Source organism: Muscardinus avellanarius, assembly GCF_963383645.1.
Source record: "Muscardinus avellanarius genome assembly, chromosome: 16".
NCBI classification, from domain to species: Eukaryota; Metazoa; Chordata; class Mammalia; order Rodentia; family Gliridae; genus Muscardinus; species Muscardinus avellanarius.
Window position 1 is genome coordinate 10721628 of NC_137802.1, and position 24425 is coordinate 10746052.

Consider the following 24425-nt stretch of genomic DNA (forward strand, 5'->3'; position numbering starts at 1 on the left):
CAGCAACTTAGTGAGACCTTCAGCAACTTATTGAGATCCTGTTTCAAAATAAAAAATAAAAGAGGCTGAGGGAGCTGTAGCTTGGAGGTAGAATGTCCCTAAATTCAATCCCCAATATAAAAATAAATAAATAAATAAATAAATAAATAAATAAATAAATATATACAAAGAGTTTTTCTTGTTTAAGTCAATGCCATGGGGAAGCCAGGAGAATGTGTAACCATAATACCAAGTAGTTGTTTACAACTAACAAGCAAACACTAAGGCCCCACACATGACTCTCATCCAGCATCTAAAAGGCACAACGTGCTAGGGCAGAACATGCTGAAAGACAGACTGAGGACCCACTTAGGGCTGTCCCAGCACATGGGCCCCTGCCAATCACCGCTCCTTCAGGGCTACAAGCAATTCTGATTGCCCCTGCCAGGACAGAAGACAGTAGAAAGGGCAGGGGCCCCCGCACCCAGGTACCTACTCAGTTTAGTTCCCGTTGGTCATAAGAACCATGTGGAAGAACACCCCCCCCTCCCAGATCAAAATACAGTGGCTTCTTTTGACAGGAGATGCAGATCAAAATACAGTGGCTTCTTTTGACAGGAGATGTACAGGGTATTCAAATGTGATCCACTAGGTCCTGGGTTCTAGAATTAGACACACTAGGTTTTTTTTCCCTACCATGTTAGGGATACTGTGACTGTGTGACTGTTTACATCTTTTTTAACCTTCCTGAGCCTCAGTCTTCCCATCTACAGAATGAGAACCACCACCACCACCACCACCATCATCATCATCATCATCATCATCATCATGATAGCTACCTCTTGGGTTTTTGAGGATGAGCTCACATATATAAATGACCAAGTAGCTGGGTGTGGTGGTGCACCCTTATAATCCTAGCATTTGGGAGGGTGAGACAGGAGGATCGTGGTTCGCGGACAGCCTCAGCTACTTAGTGAGGCCCTCTGCAACTCAGAGACCCTGCTTCAAAATAAAGAATAAAAAGCCGGGGGTGGTGGCGCACGCTTGTAATCCCCGCGCTTAGGAGGCAGAGCCAGGAGGATCACGCAGGTTTGAAGCCAGCCTCGCTGGCTTAAGAGACCCTGTTTCTAAATTTTAAAACGTATAAAATAGGTCTGGGAGTGTAGCCTGGAGGTAGGTGGGCTTCTAGGAACCCCAGTACCACCAAATAAATAAATAAATAAATAAATAAATAAATAAGGCTGGAGGTATCACTCAGCTGTAGAATGCCCCTGGGTTCCATCCCCAGTACCACACACACACAAAAATAATAATAACTAAGTACAGTGCCAGGCTTGTGAGTGTTCCATACTTTCTAGCTGCTATTATTGTGGTTTTTTGTTTTGTTTTGATTAGGAGTATCTGTTGGTCTCCAGTTTCACACGATCAAACATCAGATGACCACCCGGGAGGCAGTTTATTCTGTGGTCAGCTTTGCAAAGGTCAGCACAACTCCAGAGCCAAAAAAAAAAAAAAAAAAAAAAAAACCAAACACAAACCCAGTTTGCCCCCCAAGAAGTTTCATTCTGGGAAATAAATGATGGGGCATCCCCCAAATAGGAGGAGTATGGCTGGCAAGGGGCCTGCCTCCTGCCTGTCTTCCTGGTTCAAGCCAGGCTCAGGCAGAGAGAAAGAGACAAAGGTCACTTTATCACGCTGCCTGGAGAACAGCGTGCCTATCTGCTTTGCGACCCCGCGCCAGTCTCCCACGGTGGAGGCTGCTGAAGGGCAGAGCGCTGGCTATTGTCCCTCCAGACACGTCAGGCTTGCGATGACAAGTACCGCTTTGGGAAGCTCTGACATCATCCGCCGGCTATGCCACAGTGCTGGCTCCGGCCCTGGCCCCTTGGGGACCCTGGGCTGGCGACTGCCTCTTGGAAGTTATTCGATGAATGAGTCAGTTGTCCTTTCCTCTGCACAAATAAAATTCTAAGATTAAGGTGAGATGACTGGATTCTTAGTTTACCTTTCTGCTGGGACCCACAGGGAGGGCTGCAAAGGGGGAAATGGACCTCATTTGCTGATGTGCCAGTTGTACCCCTTGAGAGCTATTTTAATTTTGGGACAGAACTCCTCCTAACACTCCTGAAAGAGAGAGGTAAAATCTGATTCCTAAGGGAGAATGGCCAATGTAGCAGCTATTTCTGGGTGCAGTGGTGCCCACCTGTAATCTCAGTATTTTGGAGGCTGAGACAGGAGGATTCCAGGTTCACGGGAAGTCTTAGCAACCTGGGATGGCAGGTTCGAGGGAAGTCTTAGCAACATAGTGAGACCTTGTTTCAAACTAAAAAGTAAAAAGGGCTGGAGGTTTAGCTCAGAGGTAGAATGCTCCTGGGCTCAGTCCTCAGTGCCAAAAAACAAAAATAAAGCAAAAACAAAACCAAAAAAGTAGCTATTGTTTTAAATGTGGCTCTTGCCTAAAGATACTTGAATGGACCAGACTTGGATGGAGGACAGACTGAACCATCTGACCAGAGATGGAACTTTGCTACTTTAGAAGGAGATTGGATGCCTTGATTATATTCATGGATGTAAGTGGGTATTTATGGGTTTTTTTTTTATGTTTTTATTTTTTGGTACTGGGGTGGAACCCAGAGGCTTTCTACCTCTGGGCTATACTCCCTGCCCTATTTTATATTTTTATTTGGAAACAGGGTCTCACTAAGTTGCTGAGAGCCTCACTAAGTAGCTGAGGCTGGCTTCGAACCTGTGTGATCCTCCTGTCTCAGCCTCCCAAGAGCGGGGATTACAAGTGTGCGCCACCATGCCTGGCATAACTGGGTGTTTAGATGAACAAGAATTCCTTTTCCTTGGATCTCTGGCACATAAGAAGTTTACCTTAAATCTTCTGATCTGATCCCTAGAACCTCATAAGTGAGGAAAAACAGCTAACCCGGGTAAATATTTCTCCTGCGTCAGCGCTTGAGTTTAAATCTCTAGGGTCAAAGAATATAATTTGTATGTGCCAGTACTGGAAATGGCTTCAAAATGTATTGGAAAATAGCTGTGGTATTAATGTGCCGGTATTGGAAAATGACTTTGGGATTAATGTATTAGAAAATTAATTTGGTATTAATGTATTGAAAATTAGTGTCAAAATGTAAAAAGCAGTCAGGGCCTGGTTACTGCCAGGCACCCAGACAGCTGTTATAATTCAAAGTTCTCTCACTAAAAGTAATTATCAAGTAGACAGAAGAGTTGGGACCCAGAGCCTTCATATTCTAAAAACAGGTTTACATAATAAGTAATTCCTAGCAGATAGGCTAGACTTCCTCAGGAATGTGAGAGGAGGGTACAGGCCTCTGTCAAGATGGGGCAGATACCATGTGACCCCTGATTTTGGATTTTGTTAATTATTTTGGTTCTAACAAAGACCTAGGCCCACACCTGCATCAGGACAGGAGGGCTTTGGGGCTGAGTAAAAACTCCCCATAACCATAATCCCCATAATTATAAGAAAAGGGCCTGCACAGAGTTAATGGGCGGGCTCACACCTATGTTGAAAGATTATTGGTTGAACAAGATGAAGGCTAATGTATCTTTATAAAAACTGTTCTGTATCCAAAACTCTAGTAACTTATTTTCAAGTTACCCCCCCCCACACACACACTCTCCTCTTTGGGTGTAGGGCTTTATTAATTTGTCCCTTCTTTCTGTCTTTTTAGTAATAACATTACTTAAGTTTACAGCAAAAAATGAGTTCAGGCTATTCTTTTTTTTAAAATAGCTCAGAACAAAAACCCGTGGCTACATCTCATACCGGTACAGTTTAGGAGCCCAACAGGGGCACCGAAATAGTTTTCACCATACCAATTCAGTGGGAGTGTAAAGGCATGTTAGTCCAATCTCTCCTTTTTTATTTTTAATTTTTAGTACTGGGGGCATTTTACCTCTGAGCTATACCCCCAGCCCTATTTTATTATTTGGAAACAGGGTCTTACTCAGGTGCTGAGAGCCTTGCTAAGTTGCTGAGGCTGGTCTGGAACCTGTGACCCTCCTGTCTCAGCCTCCCAAGTACTGGAGTTACGGGCGTGCACCACCATACCTAGCTTCCTTCCTCTTTTATAAGGACACTATTCAGCTTTCTGGTGCAGTGCCTTGAGCCCCCCTCAGGTGTCCAGGGATCGCTCCTCCTCTCCACCCCCTCCTGGGGCCCTGCCGGCCTCTCAAGGGTGTTGAGGTGACTCCAACAGGACTAAACCTCTCACTTCACTGGGCAGCGCAAGTCAAATCTGTACCCGTATTGAGAATGGCCTAGGAAGATTTGAGAAAGCTCTGATTATTATATTTCAAAAATTGGTGAAAGGACTTGGTTTCTGCCAAAAAAAGCAGGCAACTATTCCAATGTAAATTAACCTAGTTAAAGGTAATTAGCAAGTCTATAGGAGAAGGGAACTAGGACTTCCCCATCCTCACTCTAAAGACAGGTTTACGTAATAAATGGATAATCTAGCTAGGATGGGAGGAGGGGTCAACCTTCTACCATGACCTTCTTGCAAAGAGACACGTAGGCTAGAAAGTACACCTTGGCAGGAAAGTAAGGGGAGGTACCTTACAGGGTTTTTACTATGTCAGAATTACGCGAACAAGATGGAGGGTGTCGTGTATAAAAAGTCTGGTCCGTGCTTTGTATTTCGGTGAATTCGTTAGAACCCACTCTTGAATGGCATGGGGCTGTAACTGTCTTCTGTATTTCTGTCTTTTCTGTCTTTTTAATACACTTCTTTAAATCTTCAGCAAGAGTCTGGGCTATTGCATACTTATCCTTAGCTCAGGACAAGAACCCGCGCCTTTATATCTTTTTTTTTTTTTTTAAATCTTTTTCTGTTTTTGTGTTTTGAGGGAAATTGTGTCCGGAACCCTACCAGGGGTCCCCAAAGACTGTTTCCCAAGCCATAACATCTTCTCAAACTGTAACAAAATCCAGGGGTGCCCCCTCTCAACACTCTCCTTCTCTTTCCTGCCATTCCCGCTACCAACTCCAGATTCTCTAATCCCACCCCTACCCTATTTCCCTAGAAAAATATTTGTCATATATATGTCCCTGTGATGCTTTCCCCTGAGGGCCATTCATACTTTGGAAGCAAGTTCCCATTGTGAAATGATAGCTCTTGTCCATGGGAAAGTTATACCAAAGCAAACCTTTTTTCTTCCTCTCTCTCTCTCTCTCTCCTTCTCTCTCTCTCTCTCTCTCTCTCTCTCTCTCTCTCTCTCTCTCTCTGTCTCTGTCTCTCTGTCTCTCATTCTCTGTCCTTCTCTGTCTCTGTCTCTGTCTCTCTCTTTGTCTCTCTGTCTCTCTCTTGTGCCAGAGGAAACAAAGCCTAGCATCTAGCCTTGGGCCATTGTTATTATATATGTGACTTCAAAATGAAGGATCAGGCTGGGCGTGGAGGTGCACACTTGAAATCCCAGCACTTAGGAGGCTGAGACAGGAGGATCACGCAGGTTCAAAGCCAGCCTCAGTTACTGAGTGAGGCTCTCAGCAACTTAGTGAGACCCTGTTTCCAAAGAAAGTATAAAAATAGGTCTGGGAGTATAGCCTGAAGGTAGAAAAGTGCCTGGGTTTCACCTCCAGTATAACACACACAAAAAAAAAAAAAAAGAAGGAGGAGGAGGAGGAGGAGGAGGAGAAGAAGGAGAAGAAGAAGAAGAAGAAGAAGAAGAAGAAGAAGAAGAAGAAGAAGAAGAAGAAGAAGAAGAAGAATGATGATGATCAGCCTGTCCTGAATTCCAAAATTGTCAAACACTGATTGTATTCTTAGCGAAGAGGAGGCTTTCACATGAAATCCAAGCCCCAGGGCACCCCGGTGAGCGGAGTCAGGAAGACTCTTCTAGAAATATGATAGTTGAACATTTGTACGAGCCTTGGTAGGTCAGATCATCACTTTCTATACTGAAGGGGTACAGTCATTAAAAGTCCAATTTAACTCAGGTGCCGTGGCACATGCCTGTAATCTCAGTACTTGGGAGGCCGAGGCAGCAGGACCGCAGGTTCAAGGCCAGCTTCAGCAACATAGTGAGACTCTGTTTCAAAAGAAAACCTAAAGTAGGAGGGGGGGTGTGGTTCAAGAGTAGAATGCCCCTGATTTAGATCCCTAGTACCATCAGTCAATCAAACAATCAATCAATCAATCAATCAATAAAATTAAATTAAAAGGCCCTGGGGTGTAGCTCAGAAGTAAAATCTCCCACAATCCCCAATACCAATAAAACAAAACAAAACAAAAATTAATTTATCTTTCACAATGGGGCTATATGATCTGAATCTAGTGATTCAGATCATATTCATTTACTATATTAAATTGATTATGTATTAAAAATGTACTAAAAAATTAAAATGTATTAAAAAATCCATACAAGAAGGTCTCACTACCAATCTTACTGATATGTATGAAGAGGAGGGATATGGGGAGAAATACAGTAGGTGATGTGTGCAGATAATGTTCGTATCACTTTGAATCTCACTTATTATGATGTATACTTGCATTGCACCAATAAAAGTATTCAAATATGCTCATAAAGAAGTAAAAATGGTGTTAGAGAAATTCTTCTCAGGTGGGACACCCAGTCAGGTCCAAGGGCAAGGTGAAAAAGTGTTAGGAGAAGATGCTTACCTACCGGAGCTAAAACTAGGAGCCTTTTACCATTCAGGGCGCTGGAACATCCAGCTGTTTCATCCAGGCAAAAGCCAGGCATCTGGACAATCCACAGTGTCTTCAGGAGCGCAATGATGTTCAATCCAAGTGAAGAAACTGATGTGTGTATGTATGCCTCTACCATCTTGTACCCCATTAAGATGTATGACTAGGATGCATTAATAAATTTTTTTAATAAAAAATATTATTCTGATGACCAGCGAGCCAGTTTACAAGCCAGGGGCAGTCCCCCAGCGAGCTCACACCCAAGGCTGTTTAATTAATAGTGACCACCCGTAGGCTGAACAAGGCCACGCTCAACTCCCGTGTGCAATTTCTGTTCTCAGGAGTCATCACTATTCGGTTAAAGGGTGTTGACGGTATTCAGTGTTCAGATGTGATTAGTGGTTTTCTACAAAAGGGAGGCAGGAGCCTGAATGTGTCCTCTGAGATGTGGTGACTCTTTTGGCAAGGTGTGTTATCCAGGGAGATGAGTCTTGGCTTCCTCCAGCTGAGGCCTGAAAACCTCACGGATTTGGACAATAAACTCACAGGTGGGAAGGGAGATGGACAGTTGGCTTTGGAATAGAGGGGAAAATCTGCACAGAAAGGTTTGGAGGGAAAAGAGTTGGTGTGGTTAGTCAACTGACTGCAGGAGGTGTGAAGTTTGAGAAGACAGTCACAGGGTGGTAGGGGTCAGGGAAGTTCCTCTGTCAAAAAATGTCAGCCAGGCATGGCGGCACACATTTGTAATCCCAGTGTTTGGGAGGAGGCTGAGACAGGAGGTTCGTGGGCAGCCTCAGCTACTTAGTGAGGCCCTTTGCAACTCAGTGAGACCCCTTTTGCAATTCAGTGAGACCCTATTTCAAAAATAAAGAATAAAAAATAGGGCTGGGGATATCACTCGGAAGTAGAATATCCCTGGGTTCCATCCTCAGTACTGCAAAATTATATATATATATATATATATATATATATATATATATATATATATATTTTTTTTTTTTTTTTTTCTTTTCTAGCCAGGTGTGGTGGTAAATGCCTGTCATCCTATACTTGGGAGGCTGAGACAGGAGAATCTCAGTTCGAAGCCAGCCTCAGTAACTTAGAAAGGCCTCCTGCCACTTAGGGAGACCCTGTTTCAAAATAAAATAAAGAAACTAAAAGAGCCTAGAAATAGAAGGCTCCTGTGTTGAATCCCTAGTCCCACCAAAAGGCAAAAAACAAAACCAAACTATTATCTTTCCCTGTTTTAGGAGAGTTTCTAGATTATTATATATGTATATATTTGGTACTGGGAATCAAACCTGGGGGCATCGTGCCTTTGAGCTACACCCCAAGCCCTTATTTATTTATTTTGGAAATTGGATCTCCTTAAGTAGTTGAGGGTCTTGCCAAGTGGCCAAGGCTGGTCACCACCCTGCAGTCCTCCAGTCTCAGCCTCCCAAGTAGCGGGATCACAGGCATGCACCACCACACCCAGCTCGCTTATTCCATTTTAGGGTTGGAGAATTATTGGTCTTCTGTGACCTTTGAAAGAAGGGAGACAATGACTGAGTGATCCTCTCGGATCTTGGCAGAAACACAGAAACACAGCTGCAGAGAGAGCTGGAAACTATAAACAAAACAGAAACGGCACGTGGACGGAGCCTGGACGGCACAAAGGGCCAGGAGGAGGGTGCGATCTAACCCAAGCCCGCGCCACTGCCTCTCCACGGAGGGGACCAGGCCGCACCAGGGACGGGTGGTCATCTCTGCCAGTGGAAGGTTCCTCCAGATGTTGTCTCCACAGCTGGCCCCTCTGTACCACTTTTATAGTATGTGAGCTTTTTTTTTTTTTTTTTTTGCATTACTGGGGATGGACCCTAGGGGCATTGTATCTCCAAACTATACCCTCAGCCCTATTTTTTTTTTAGTCTTTTTATTTTTTTTAATTAATTAATTAATTAATTAATTTATCTGCGGGTCTGGGGATGGAACCCAGGGGCATTCGACCTCAGAGCTACACCCCCTGCCCTATTTTTTATTCTTATTTTGAAACCGGGTCTCACTGAGTTGCAGAGGGCCTCACTAAGTAGCCGAGGCTGTCTGCGAACCGTGATCCTCCTGTCTCAGCCTCCTGAATGCTGGGATTACAACTGTACGTCACCACACCTGGCTCCACTGGGAATGGTAGCGAAACTATCAGACTTGATGGAAGAAGAAAACTCATGCTATCATATTTTTATACATTTGAAAACATTAAAAACCCTCAACATTCACCTTACAAACTACTCTTAGAACAGGAGTAGAAAACTACTTTCTAACAATAACTATCCTACCTTAGTCAAGTACGGTGGGTCACGCCTGTAATCCTAGCATGTGGAAGGCTGAGACAGGAGGATCGTACAGGTCAAAGCCAGCCTCAGCTACTTAGTGAGGCTCTCAGCAACTTAGTGAGACCCTGTTTCCAAATAAAATATAAAAAAGGTTTGGGAGTATAGCCTGGAGGTAGAAAGCCCCTGGGTTCCACCCCCAGTACCACCAAAAAAAAAAAAAAAAGTTTTGAAACAGGGTCTCGCTAAGTTGTTAAGACTCCAATCGCGATCCTCCTATCTCAGCCTCCCAAGTACTGATATAAATTTGGTGATGCACTTTCATAATAGACTTAGTCTGGGACCAGTATACTTGACGATAACTTTCATAGTAGACTCAGTTTAGGACGAAATGCATATGTTTCAACAATGTTTCAAAACAGTGAAATATATATTGCTGACTAACACTTATCAGTGGTGCTCAGAGCTGTTTGTGGGCCTCCTTGGGAGAAAGTGAGTTTACCTATGGGAATGTCGATCTCCCCTTTCTTCCTCTATTACCCTCCCTCTAGGGCTCTACCTCAAAACTTCCATAAATGAATTCATAGCTTGCAGGCATTTGGGGCCCACTTGGTCTCAATTATTCAAAGAACCCACAAAAAATATATTTTTTTCTTGTGGCATTAGGGATGGAACTCAGGGGCATTTTACCTCTGAGCTACACCCCTAGCTCTGTTTATTTATCTTTTTGTTTTTAATTAAAATTTGTTTGTGTGTGTGGTGCTGGAGATTGAGCCCAGGGGCATTCTATCATTGAGCTACACCCCAGCCTGATTTTTTTATTTCTTATTTTGAAATAAAGTCTCACTAAGTTGCGGAGGGCCTCGCTAAGTAGCTGAGGCTGGCCACGAATCTGGATCCTCCTGTCTCAGCCTCCCAAGTACTGAAATCACGAGCATGCACCACCACGCCCGGCACCATTTTATTTTCTATTTGGAAACAGTGTCTCGCTAAGTTGCAGAGGGCCTCCTTAAGTTATTAAGGCTGGCCTCAAACCTACAATTCTCCCAAGTACTGGGATCGTAAGCATGCGCCACCACGCCTGGCTCTGCGAAATTATTTTATGCAGCTTATGACAGAATTCATGCGAATGTCTTTTTGAGTATCTGGACTTCGACTGCACAGAACACATGGTAGTGGTCCAAGAGTTTGCACACGCATTGTGTAGCCTGAGTCTCACTTGCCAGAGCTTGGGCATAGTGGGTTTCGTCCGCTCCATCATGGTGAGATGGCCGAGAGCAGCCACACTGGGCTTGGAGTTCAGGGACTCTGGTTCAGGGCTCTTCCCATCTTACTGGTCCACCCCTCTTTAAAAATGAAAGCCAGAGCCAGTTGTCGTGGCGTATGCCTGTAATCCCAGTACTTGGGGGGGGGGGGCGGCGAGACGGGAAGATCACAGGTTCGAGGCCAGCCCCAGCAACATAGCGAAACCTTCAGCAACTTCACGAAACCTTGTTCCAAAATAAAGAAATTAAAAGAATTGGGGCTGGCCGGGCGTGGTGGAGCACACTTGTAATCCCTGCGCTTGGGAGGCGGAGACAGGAAGTTAGAAGCCAGCCGTGCTGGCTTAAGAGACCCTGTTTCCAAATAAAAAATATAAAATAGGTCCGGGAGTGTAGCCCGGAGGTAGAAGGGTTCCATCCTCATTATCACCATAAATAAATAAATAAATAATAAATAAATAAAAATAGAGTTGGGGCTGGGGAGTAGGGGTGTAACTTGGAGGTAGAATGTTTCTGTGTTCAATCCCTAGCATCAATAAATAAGTAAGTAAATAAATGAATAAATAGGAAGCTGAAGAAGGCAGAGACCATGACTTCCAGGTGAGGTGACCAGTAAGGGGGATATTTTAAGGATTATTTCTTTTTTTATTTTTCTGGTACTGGGGATGGAACCCAGGGGCATTCAACCTCCGAGCTACACCCCCTGCCCTATTTTTTTATTCCTTATTTTGAAATAGAGTCTCACTGAGTTGCAAAGGACCTAAGTAACCGAGACTGTCCTCCAACTGTGATCTTCCAGTCTCAGCCTCCCAAATGCTGGGATTACAAGCGCGCACCACCACACCGGGCCCTTAAGGATAATTTCTGATCAGATTCTCCTGAGTAGAGAAATATTGACCTTCATTGATATGACACGGGGTGTACCTGGGTGAGAGACCCCCGCCCCCAAAGTCCCTGGCACGGCAGGGCGCTGGCTGCCTTCAGGTCTGGCGAGCACCGGGGCCAGCCCAGCCATCTGTCTTTGTCATGGGGCAGAGGAGGTTTCAACAGATCAGGCTGGTCTAGAAGCTGCATCATGCTACCTTTTATGGCCTCCTTCACGGCCGCGTCCACGGGAATGATGTTGTTCTCCACCAGCTCCAGAGGCCCCGGGCGGAGGGCAATTTTTTCATTGAGATCCTCGGCCAGGCGGGCTCTCTTTAGCTTCATCTGAGCGGTTGGAATGGATCTCTCTGCAGTGGAGGCTGGAGGGATGAAAGTTAAAGGAGCAGGGTGGAGAATTCGATGCCTCCGTTCCCTTCTTTTATTTTATTATTTTTTTCTTTCTTTCTTTTTGGCTCGAGGTTGCAAAACACTGTGTTACAGCTTGCTCTACCATCCTAATAATTTTTCGATGCAATCATCCCCACTTCACAGGATTAGCACCAAAAGACCAGACACTTCCAAATAAAGGCAAATTGAGAGAGAGAGAGAGAGAAAGGGAGACAGACACAGAGAGAGAAAGATCAAAAAGTGAGAGAAACTTGCTTTGCGAGGATTCGTGAAAAAAATATATGCAATTTGGCAATTTCGTTAAGCAAAGCCGACCGTGGAGCCTGCGTAGCTTACCTGACCCCAGGCTACGGGATTTGAATAGTAGCTCTGGTGGACCCTGCAGCAAATACAATCTGTGGTTATCATCAGCACTGCTACTATGACTTTTTAAGGGCTTTAGCGATGTCAATGCTGTGGTACCCGACTGACAGTCAGATGTCTAGTTTGGTTACGAAAGAAAAAAAAATTCCTTTGAAACTGTCACTTAATCAAGCAGAGGGATTAACAAAAAATGAATTCATCCAACAGGCAGTTTCCCATCATTTGGAGGGTGAGAAAGATCACACACAAAGCCCCCAATCACGCCAACTTCTATGGCCGGCATTGAACTTCCTCTTTAGGACAGGCACTGACTTTTAGTAAAAGAGCTTGAAGAATGATCTCCGCCAGTCAGTGACTCTAATGGAGAAATGTAAATGAAGATTCTCTGTCCAGGCTTGGTGGTGTGCACTGCTGTTATCCCAGTACTTGGGAAGCAGAGACTTGGGTTTGCAGCCAGCCTCAGCAATGTAGCAAGCCCCTGATTAAAAATAATAACAAAAGCTGGGTGTGGTAGCGCAAGCTTGTAATCCCCGAGCTTGGGAGGCTGAGGTTCGAAGCCAGCCTCAGCTACTTAGTGAGGCTCTCAGCAACTTAGTGAGACCCTGTTTCCAAATAAAAATATAAAATAGGTCTGGGAGTATAGCTCGGAGGTAGAAAGCTCCTGGGTTCCATACCCAGTACCACCAAAAAAAAAAAAAATAATAATAATAAATAAGACTGGAGATGTAGCTTGGAGGTAGAATAACCCTGGTTCAATCCCCAGTACCACAAAAAAGCAAAACCAAAAAGATTCTGTAAGACTTTCCGGCTTTTGTCTCTGCAGATTTAGAAGATGTTTCCAGACAAGCTTCCCGGCCCTATTATTTTATCATTATCAGCCTACTAATCCACACCTTGGGTCTGCTACCTGATCTAGAAGTCTCTGTGCAAGAGAGGTCTGAGGCTGCCTAACTGGGCTGGGAGGTTTCAAAAGATCAGGGGTGCCTAGAAGCTGCATGTGGGGTGGAAGGAACGTCAGCACACCAAACCAAAGAACGGGGTGCTTAAACTGAAATGCTCCGCAAACCACCCCTGACCCGTCACCGCGAGGGCTGCTTGAGAGGCTCCCTGGCTCAGAGATTGTGGATCCATCCTGCATACCAACCCGGTACCAACCGGCAATAAGTCCTTTCTTCTTCCAATCTCTTCCTCCTCCCCAGTCCAAGATGGTCTCTCTCCAAGCCTGTCCTAAATTTTCCAGCCTGCCACCAGCTGAATTCCCATCCCTTAGCTAACTGGTGGGGCTTCATTCCAGATCTACTCCAAGCCCAGGGAGCTTCGTCCCTTCCGCCCATCCCCACGTCTCACTCTGAGTTCCTTACTCTGCCTCCACCCTGAAATGTCTTCCTCCTTCTCCCCGCCACGAGTATCATCCCACTTCTCGGGGGCCCAGCTGAAAGCCTCCCTAATCTTTCTGTTCCTAGAGATCCACCTACCTTTGGCTTTTTAGCAATTATAAGTACTAGACCGTCAGCCTATATGACTGCTGCTTAATTTAGATGCCAAGCTCCTGAACTCCTTGGGAGTCATTTTTACATCTGGCAGATCTTAGGTGCTCCAGGGAGCTAATTCTTTATTTCTCATTGTTGGGGAAAGAAGAGTGGATTCCATGACAGCCAATGAAGAAATGGGACTGAACCCTGGGGCTGCTACAGATCTAAGTCCAATAGAGCAATTCCATAGATAATTCGATAGAGTGTACCATAATGATGTACACACACACAAAAAAAATAATAAAAATAACTCGTATGTGTGTGCTGGGGCTCCAACCCAGAACTTTGTTCATGCTAGGCAAGCATTCTACTGCTGAGCTATATACCTCCAGCCTTATTTTATTTTTTAATAAATAAAAATAACAATTCTTATGCTTTTTAAAATTATAGCATTACTATGTATTCATTATCATAAATCGAAAAATTGCAAAAAAAAAAAAAGTGTGCCAAAGAGAAAAGAAACCCTCAGGAAACCATCTATGTAGAATTAGTTTGTCCTTCCTTCTTTCCTTGGGATCGAACCCAGAGGCATTCTACTTGGGTTCTCTGAGCTGCACCCCCAGCCCTATTTTATTTTATTTTATTTTATTTTATTTTATTTTATTATTACTATTATTTTTTGGTGGTACTGAGGTTCCTGGAAGCCCTTCTACCTCCAGGCTACACTCCCAGACCTATTTTATATTTTTGAAACAGGGTCTCTTACACCAGCGTGGTTGGCTTCGAACCTGCGCGATCCCTCTGTCTCTGCCTCCCAAGTGTGGGGATTACAAGCGTGCGCCACCACGCCTGGCTATTTTATTTTGTTTTATTTTATTTTATTTTTTTACACTGAAACGGGATCTTGCTAAGTTTCTGAGGCTGACCTCGAACCCATGCTCCTCCTGTCTGACTCTTCCAAGTACTGGGATTACTCGCCCGCAGCATTGTGCCTGGCCAGAGTCAAATCCTTTCAATTTTGGGTGTCTTTTTTAGATTTTTTTGGCGGTACTGGGGATGGAACCCAGGGGCATCCTATCTCCAAGCTACACCCTCAGCCCGATTTTTTATTCTTTATTTAGAAACAGGGTCTCGCTGAGTTGCAGAGGGCCTCCAGTAAGTAGCTGAGGCTGTTCTCGAACCGCGATACTCCTGTCTCAGCCTCCCGAATGCTGGGATTACAGGCATGCGCCACCACGCTGGACCTTTCTTGGATATTTATAATGTATTGTTTGACCTATGCATTTTCTTCTCGGAATCCGACTGTAAATGCTGTTTACACATTTTCCTTCCCAGAATTTGATATAAGTCTAATTTCATTTTCTGCTTTGTGCTAAACGTCTCGTAAGGCTTTTCTCATTAGGTTACCCTTCTTAACCTTGGAAGCCTTGCTTGTCATGGCTCTGGGGCATTCAGTCGTACACAGGAGTCACCGTGTGTTTGACTAATCCCTGATCGTTGGGTGTCTCAGCATTTTTTCTTAAAAAAATAGGCTCTTATTGGTGCATGATAGCTTCATATCATAACTGGTTCACCATGTCTAAGGTTTCACTATCTACAGTAATTCCACGATAACATCACTGTGCATAAGTCTTTGCCTGTCTGATTATTCTCTTTAAACCAAATACGAGAAATTATAGGACGAGGCCAAAGGGCAGATGTATTTTCAAGGAATTTTCTACCCACTGCCAAATTGCCTTCTAGAAACGTCGGCCGGATTGTGCTCCCACTCGAAGCCTGTCGGGAGGCCAGTGTTTCCCACGCCCTCGCCACCGAGGGCATTTATTTTTGTTTGCGAACTTGGTCATTGAAAAGTCGGTCTTTCATTTGACGTGGTATCGTTTGGATTATTTGCGGGAATGTTGTTTGGTGCGAACACACAGAACTGAATCATTGTGAAGGAGGCAAGAATTTTGTGTCCGCCTGACAGCTTTTGCCGTCCCTTAGCTGCCTTATCCAGGTCAAAGCCTGGCGATCCACACAGCCTACTCTTCGAGTTGTTCCCTACCTTAGAAACAGTTTAGAGTTTTATAATATCTCCCCCTGTTCCAGGGTTCAAAAAGAGTCAGGTTTGCAAAGCCAAGATGAACCAGAGAGGATACAGATCAAAGAAACTAAGAGTGCTGGGTTTGGTAGCACCAGAATGTAATCCTAGTAGCTGGGAAGCTGAGACAGGAGGATCGCAGGTTTGAGGCCAGCCTCAGCAATTTATCAAGACTCTGTTTCAAACTAAAAAATAAACAGGGCTAGGAGGTGTATCGATCAGAGGTTAAAAGGCCCTTGGGTTTGATTCCCAAGAACCAAAATTTACAAGTTTCATGATATTTCAGGACCCCTTTATGTTACTTAAAGCCTGTGTTTAGAGCTGGGCATGATGGTACACCCCTGGACTCCCAAGTACTTGGGCGGCTGAGGCAAGAGGATCCCAGGTTTGAGGACAGCCTCAGCAGCATAGCAAGTTTCTCAGCAATTTAGTGAGACTCTATTTCAAAAAATAAAAAGGGCTTGGGGGGATAGCTTGGAGGTGGAACACCCCTGGGTTTAATCTCCAGGGCAAAGAGAAAAAGAGCAGAGACAGGAGAATCGTGGTTCACAGCCAGCCTCAGCTACTTAGTGAGGCCCTCCAAACTTAGCGAGACCCTGTTTCAAAATAAAGAATCAAAAATGGGGCTGGAGGTGTAGCTCAGAGGTAGAATGCTCTTGGGTTTGGTCTCTAGTAACACAAACACACACACACACACACACACACACACACACACACACACACCAAAAACAAAGAAACAGAAAATACTCTCACCCCTGAAAAAATAGCAAAAATCCAGTGTTGAGTCTTTTAAAGGCATCTGTGCATCCACCACCCTGGGGATTTTCCCTTATTCCCTGCTCTGTTCTGAATGCTAATTCACCTGTCTGCCTCCTCTATTATCCCGTGAGAGTCCTTTAAAGGCAGGAGCTGCCAGGCGTGGTGGTGCACGCTTGTAATCCCAGCATTCGGGTGGCTGAGACAGGAGGATCGCGGTTCGCGGACAGCCTCAGCTACTTAGTGAGGCCCCCCCCCTGCAACTCAGTGAGACCCTGTTTCAAAATAAAGAATAAAAAATAGGGCAGGGGGTGTAGCTCAGAGGTAGAATGCCCCTGGGTTCCATCCCCAGTAACACACACACACATACACACACACACACACACACACACACACACACACACACACACACAATGCAGCAGTCAATGGGCACCTCCTACTTTGTGATTTTCTGCGGTTTTACCTTGAAGAATGTGCATATTAACCACGTCAGCACGGTTGGGTCTGTTTCTGCCCTTGCGCTTCAGGGAATCTTTAGTCTGTAGAATATAAACACAGAGAATTATGCAGTTTTCACTTTAAAAAAACTCAATTTATTTCAAAGTGTAAATTTTTTTTTTTAATGACAAATGGAAAATGCAGATATCCCTGGTCTTCTTTTTTTTTTTTTTTTTTTTTTTTTTGTAGTACTGGGGGTGGAACCCAGGGGCTTTTCTCCCTCCGGACTATACTCCCAGACTTATTTTATACTTTATTTGGAAACAGGGTCTCACTAAGTTGCTGAGAGCCTCACTAAGTAGCTGAGGCTGGCTCCGAACCTGTGCGATCCTCCTGTCTCAGCCTCTCAAGTGCAGGGATTACAAGCGTGCGCCACCACGCCTGACATGACATGTTTTGATGAAGAAATGTTCACAAAGTGTCCTTTAGGAATTTTCAGGTGTGAAAACAAGATAAAGGGGAAAAAGTTGGAGTCTGCAGGGCTACAAGCTGCAAAGCCTTTCAGGACCAGGAAGGTGCATGTTAATAAATATATCTTTATAAATATATTAAATATAATTATTATAATTATAAAAATAAACAAATAAACATATATTTTTGTAACAGTCTTTCTAAGGTGTGGAGGGCCTTACTAAATTTCTGAGGCTAGTCTTGAATCTGTAATCCCCCTGTCTCAGCCTCCCAAGTACTGGGATTTCAGATATGTACCATCATGCCTTGTTTGAAGCTATAAGAGGACTTAGCAACTGCTACTTTATTTTATGTTATATTTATATGTTATGTATATAATAACATTTTGTATTCATATACTATATATGTACATATACATATTTGTATACTTATATATATGTAGTATATATATATATTTTTTTTTTTAATTGTTTTTTTCTTTATTTTGGAACTGGGTCTTGCTAAGTTGCCGTGGGTCTCACTAAGTTGCTGAGGCTGGTCTAGAACCTGCGATCTTTCTGTCTCAGGCACGCACCACCGCGCCCAGCTAATGAAATAGCGATATAGCTGTTTGTAGTATAGTCCATCCTATTGTATTGCCTCTGAAACGGGCGACAAAATTAGCCAAGATCAGAGATAAAGCATTGCATAAATCCATCCACTATCGTCTGACAACCTATGATCCTTTAGTGAGATTTGTCTGACTTCTCTCTTTGGACATGAGAAAATGTACAGCCTGTGGGTCCATCCTTGGGCCGGCATGGACATTATTTCTTGCATCTCCCTGTCTTCTAATGGTGCAGTTGTTTGTAGAGCGGGGGGAGGCTGTGGTGGGGCCAGTGCAGGATCTACCTCGAGGCTTGTATCTCATATATTGGATTTCCTATCTGACTCCTGACAAGGGCCAGCAGGTTTTTGCAGTTCTGATAAAAACAAGGCAGTCTGCTGTCCTTGGTATTCTCCAGGAATCTCAGCAAGGGTGAAGAGTTGCAGGATCCCGCTCTTCCTGCCTGCCTAGGGGTAAGTGACAAGGTTGCAACTCTCAGGCAAAGAGACAGACAGTATTGCTAACTACTGGCAAGTTTAGGCTGCAGAGAAGACTGTGGTGTGGAACATGTCAATTTTCCCCTTCAAAGGTAACAGAACAGAAACAGAAACCCAAGAAAACAACAACGACTCCCCCACCCCCCAAAAAAAACAGAGGAAAATAGATAAAATTATTTTTGCCTTTAAGTAGCTTCAAATAAGTTCCCTATGCACAGACCCTGCCTTATCATAGAAGTGGAAAATCTGACTTGCCAAGAAAGGGCTGTAATATCAGGTCAGGCACCTTGCAAAGCAACCTTACTCCCTTTTAAAAGTCTCTCTCTCTCTCTCTCTCTCTCTCTCTCTCTCTCTCTCTCTCTCTCTCTCTCTCTCTCTTTCTCTCTCTCTCCCTCCCTCCCTCCCTCCCTCCCTCTCTCTCTCTCTCTCTCTGTGATACTAGGATTGAACCCAGTGACATTCTACCTCTGAGCTATATTCCCAAACCCTTTCTATTTTTAAAAAAATTTATTTTTGTTTTGAAACAGGGTCTTGCTATGTTGCTAAGGCTGGCCTCAAAATTATCATCTTCCTGTCTCAGCCTCCCAAATAGTGGGGTTATAAACCTGCATCACCATACCTGGTCCTTTTTATGGCCTTTTGCTTTCTATTGCATTCTTACTGTGACCTTTCCCAAGGTCAGGAAGATCAAGGACATATTGTTTAAAAGCTAAAAGGGGAGGGGGGAAAGATACTGCTTTTAAAGATAAGAGACAGGTCTGGCATGCACGCTTGTAATCTCAGTCCTTGGGAAGCTGAGACAGGAGGATCGCACAGGTTCGTGGCCAGCCTCAGCTACTTAGTGAGGCCCTCTGCAATTTAGTGAGACCCTGTTTCAAAATAAAGAGTGAAAAATCAGGCTGGGGGTGTCGCTTGGAGGTCGAATGCCCCTGGGTTCAATCTGGGGCACCACACATGAAAAAGAAAGAAAGAAAAAAAGAAAGAAAGGAAGGAAGGAAGGAAGGACGGAAGAAAGAAAGAGAAAGAAAGAAAGAAAGAAAGAAAGAAAGAAAGAAAGAGAGAGAGAAAACAGAGTTGATTAATTTCTACAGTCTCCAGTTCAGAGAAGTAAGACTTCACCCGTTATCCGGGCAGGAAACTGTCCAGTTGTTGGATTTTCTGGTAGAAATTCTATATATAAGCCGGGCGTGGTGGCGCACGCTTGTAATCCCCGCGCTCGGGAGGCAGAGACAGGAGGATCGCGCAGGTTTGAAGCCAGCCGCGCATGTGCGCTGGCTTAGGAGACCCTGTTTCCAAATAAAAATGTAAAACTAGGTCTGGGAGTGTAGCCCGGAGGTAGAAGGGCTTCCAGGAACCCCAGTACCACCAAAAAAGAAAAAAAAAAAAAAAAAAAAGAAATTCTCTATATATACTTCAGCCAAGCTTTAGCATTTAGAGATTGCTAACCTAGAGCCCGAGTTCATTGGGAAGGCAGTTTGCCCAAATTACCTTGTCACTTTCCAGACTTTTTCTTTGCTCATGGAATTCAGTTGGACTTTTCAGTGCTGCAACAGAAAGATAAAGACGTGAGCAGAAGCCAACCTCGGGGCCTCGGTCAGTAACCGCAGGGTTTGCTGGTGCGCTTGCCGAGCTGTGCACAGTCCGGGAGTGATCGCCATGACTAGGCCCCAAGCAACGACAGAGGAGATGCCCGGAAGATGCCAGCTGCCTGGAAGCCACAGGAGACAGAGGAAGGGGGAATTCAGTCCTAAATCAGGAGGAGCAGCAGTGGCAGAATGTGCGACAGGAAGAGGAGTGATCGAGACAGGACATTCCAAGTTCCTGGGGAGACAGAAGGGTCTGACGGGAGGCTGTTTAAGGGAGGAGGCTGACCGGCAACTAATACCGTACCCTCTTTGACTTTGCTCCGCCCTTGAGTTCCAAAGGCTGAGAGTCTGTACATGAAGGTACCACTACCAATCTCTCTAACACGTATGGACAGGAAGGAAGGAGAAGCGGGGTGGGATATGGAGGGAAATATACCAAGGCTTTGTACACGTGTTTGTATATCACTTTGAATCTCACTAAGATGTGTAATTACAGTGCACACATGAAAATATAAAAATAAATAAACGCTTTATGATATATGCTTCCCAAAAAGGCTATGTGGTTGATTCTGTTTTTGTGGTGAATAGCATGTATTGATTGGCATATGTCAAACCAGCCTTGCTTTCCTGGGATGAAACCAACTTGGTCACAGTGTACAATTTTCTGGATGTGGATTGGAATGCGCATGGCTAGTGTCTTGTTTAGAATTCTTGCAACGTGACTTTAAGTGAGATTAGCCAGTCACGGCAAGCGAAGGGTCATATGTTTTCTGTAATAATTAGAAACTAAGGAGTAATTGGGATACAAGAGTGACTCCAGAGAATGGAGGAGAAACCTCAGAGGAGCCAGGGAGGTGGTTTAAGGGAAGGGAAGGAGAAAGACTGAGGTTCTTGAATGGAAATACTACTGTTGACTATGTGTACACATGTGAATATACCAAGGTCAGTCTCAGTACTCTGTATTGGGAGGGAGGGGGATAGGGGAGGTAGGGAAGGAGCCCATCAAGTGCTGTGTGCATGTATGTTACTGCCAACATTATTACATTATGATGTGATACTATAATGCACCAATAAACACATATTTTAAAAAAAAAAGGCTAGCCGGGCGTGGTGGCGCACGCTTGTAATCCCAGCATTTGGGAGGCCGAGACCTGAAGATATCGCGGTTTGCAGACAGCCTCAGCTACTTAGTGAGGCCCTCTGCAACTTAGTGAGACCCTGTTTCAAAATAAAGAATAAAAAACAGGGCAGTATCTCGGAGGTCAAACACCCCTGGGTTCCATCCCCAGACCTACAATAAATAAATAAATAAATAAATAAATAAATAAATAAATAGTGAGTGGATGGTTGTGGCCTGGGTTGGGTTGGGGGCATAGAATAGAAAAGGACTATACTTTGGATAATGTATGCTGATGTAGTGCGTGGCTGATTGCAATCAAGGGTGTTGAGTTAGAACACATTTTGGGGATGGGAAGAGACCTTTGAGCTAGAGAAGTCTAACTCCAACCTTGCATGGAATAGGGAAACTGAGGTCCACGGAAATGATATGACTCGCTCAGATCACAAAGCCTAGGTTCTCTGATAATCCTGTTTTCAAGGGGTGGTATTCTATTACCCATCAGTAGACACAAGCATATTCACCCATATACCATAGATGACACTCAGCTGTAAGCCACCTGGCCTGGGGAGGACGCCTGGCTCATCCATCCCTGTCAGTCACTATGAAGACATGTGTCATTTCTTCATGAGGACTTGGTCAACTCTTTTTTAGCATGTGATACTGGGGATTAAACCCAAGGACATTCTACCTGCAAGCTATGCCCCCAGCCTTATTATTATTATTACTATCATTATTATTATTGCTACTATTATTATTATTTATCTTGAAACAGGACCTCGATAAGTTGCTGAGACTGGTCTCCAATCTGAGATCCTCCTGTTTCAGCCTCCCAAGTAGCTAGGCACGCACCACCACGCCTGGCTACAGTAAACCCTCAGTATAACTGAGACCTAGAATATCCATCAGTAAGATTCTACATTTTGGACTTTTTTTTTCTTGTCCTCTGGAACAAGCTGAATCAGGAGCCACAAACAATCACTACTTATAATGAGTGATGTGCTTAACCAGAGGTTAAAGAACTGCATTGAGGAGGTTATATTTTAAATCTGGGCAAATTGATGAACCGCATGATTCAGAGTCCTACCATCGCTCTAAGAGATGGTGATTACTCTTAGGCCTCATGCAATGAAGTATTTTTCCAAATTTTAGCAGGCATAAAAATTCAATTCCAGGTCACATCAGCACTCAAGGTGTGTGTGTGTGTGTGTGTGTGTGTGTGTGTGTGTGTGTACATCTCCCTTACTTAGGACCATGCTAACTTCTGGACAATCTTCGGCAGAACTTGCTGGACTTCAAGCAGACGGTCTTACTCGTGGTCACTCTAAAAGAAGTTGAGCCTATCTATTATCCTTGGTTCCAAACATTGCTTAGGGAGTTAAAAAGGCACGTCCTTATCCGTTTCCCTATCTCACCCCAGGATTGACAAGGTTGACCAGACTATCTGGTGCTGGGCGTAGCTGATAGGCAGTTCTCCTCATTTTGACCAGTGATTAAGAAGAAAAAAAAAAATACTTTGCTTAACTATTACTTTTCCCATTAATCTGGAAGCCGATGTTCCAGCTCCTGTTGGACTGTTTGTTTTTTTGTTTTTTTGTTTGTTTGTTTTGCAATACTGGGAATTGAACTCAAGGGCATTCTACCTATGGGCTATACCCCCAGCCCTATTTTTTTTTTGTGTGTGTGTGGTACTGGGGGTGGAACCTAGGGCTTTCTACATCCGGGCTATATTCCCAGACCTATTTTCTCTTTTATTTGGAAACAGGGCCTCACTAAGTTGCTGAGAGCCTCATTAAGTAGCTGGGGCTGGCTTTGAACCTGCACGATCCTCCTGTCTCAGCCTCCCAAGCGCTGGGATTACAAGCGTGCACCATCACGCCTGGCTCCAGCCCTATTTTTTATTATTTATTTTTAAATAGGGTCTTGCTGAGTTGCAAAGGACCTCACTAAGTAGTAGCTGAGGCTGTCTGCAAACCGTGATCCTCCTGTCTCAGCATCCCAAGTACTGGGATTACAAAGTGTGCCACCACGCCCTTTTTACTCCTCAAATGGACTTTTTCGCCACACCTGCTGCTGTGTGGATGGTCTGTTTCTCCCCCTTTCTTCTCACTCAGTGACTCTGAGAAATAAATGGTCATCTCTGCTCTGTGGCGTTTTCTCTGGTTAGGACCCGAACAGCATCCCAACTGAGGCGGTCTAACTTTGCCTGCTAGGCTGCTGGTTGAATTCCTATTGGGCCTAAAAAACGACTTCTTCTCCCTGAGGAACCAGATCACACAAAGTCTGCTCAAAGTCCCAGGGGCTCCTTGTGAGTCTGTATGGCCAATAGTTTTCCAGCTCTGTCTCGTCACCTGGTGGTCACTTAGTTAAGTACCGACCGCATATTGCTATGGCTTAATTACTTTCATCATAGCGAAAAAGAGTTGATCTTTATTGAGTGTAACTGGGCAAGGTGGCGCACGCCTGTGATCCCAGTCCTTGGGAGGCTGAGACGGGAAGATCTCAGGATCGAGGACAGCCTCAGCAACTTAGCAAGACCCTCGGCACCTTTAAAACAAGACCTTGTTTTAAAAATTAAAAATGAGCCGGACGTGGTGGCGCACGCTTGTAAGCCCCACGCTTGGGAGGCGGAGACAGGAGGATCGCTCAGTTTCCAAGCCAGCCGCGCTGGCTTTAAGAGACCCTGTTTCCAAATTTTAAAAAAATATAAAAATAGGTCTGGGAGTGTAGCCCAGAGGTAGAAGGGCTTCCAGGAACCCAGTACCACACACACACACACACACACACACACACACACACACACACAAAAAAAAAAAAAAAATTAAAAATGATCCAGACCTGGTAGCAATTCTTGTAATTCCAGCAATCGGGAGGCTGAGACAGGAGGATTGAGGTTCATGGACAGCCTCAGCTACTTAGTGAGGTTCTTTGCAACTTAGTGAGACCCTGCTTCAAAATAAAGAATAAAAAATGGAGATGGGGGTGTAGCTCAGAGGTAGAATGCCCTTGGGTTCCATCACCAGTACTGCAAATAACTAAATAACTAACTAAATAATGAAAAGGGTGGTGGTGTAACTCAGAGATAGAATGCCCCTGGGGACAATTTCTAGTTACCCTCCCCCATAAAAAAAAGGATATCACATTTCTATTCCCCAAAGGAAACTGAATGCACAAATCTACAGATGTCTCTTACATTCCAAGTACAATTGTTTGTGTGTGTGTGTGTGGGGGGGGTACTGGGGTTCCTGGAAGCCCTCCTACCTCTGGGCTACACTCCCAGACCTATTTTTATATTTTTATTTGGAAACAGGGTCTCTTAAGCCAGCGCGGCTGACTTCGAACCTGTGCGATCCTCCTGTCTCTGCCTCCCAAGCGCGGGGATTACAAGCGTGCGCCACCACACCTGGCAAATACAGTTGGTTTTAATCGAGCTTGCGACTTCAGAGGAGTTTATCCGGTTCTCTGATCCTTGAGACACTTCATTTCTTATGAGTATAGCTTACTGATTGTTCTAAGAAACACTGCATTCCCTGTACCTTAGCTCTGGAGGCCTG

The 24425-nt window shown here is 44.5% G+C and overlaps 1 protein-coding gene across 2 annotated transcripts in view; it reads right to left on the reverse strand.

Annotated features, from left to right (window-relative positions):
* Positions 1-24425, reverse strand: part of MYOCD (myocardin) — a gene marked incomplete at both ends in the record, with an annotated part of 118490 nt that overhangs the window by 47917 nt on the left and 46148 nt on the right. For both annotated transcript variants that reach the window (XM_080713673.1, XM_080713672.1), the window contains 3 exons: positions 11313-11474; positions 16640-16715; positions 19657-19712. In XM_080713673.1, coding sequence (XP_080569799.1) covers positions 11313-11474; positions 16640-16715; positions 19657-19712 — 294 coding nt within the window. The remainder of the gene's footprint in view (positions 1-11312; positions 11475-16639; positions 16716-19656; positions 19713-24425) is intronic.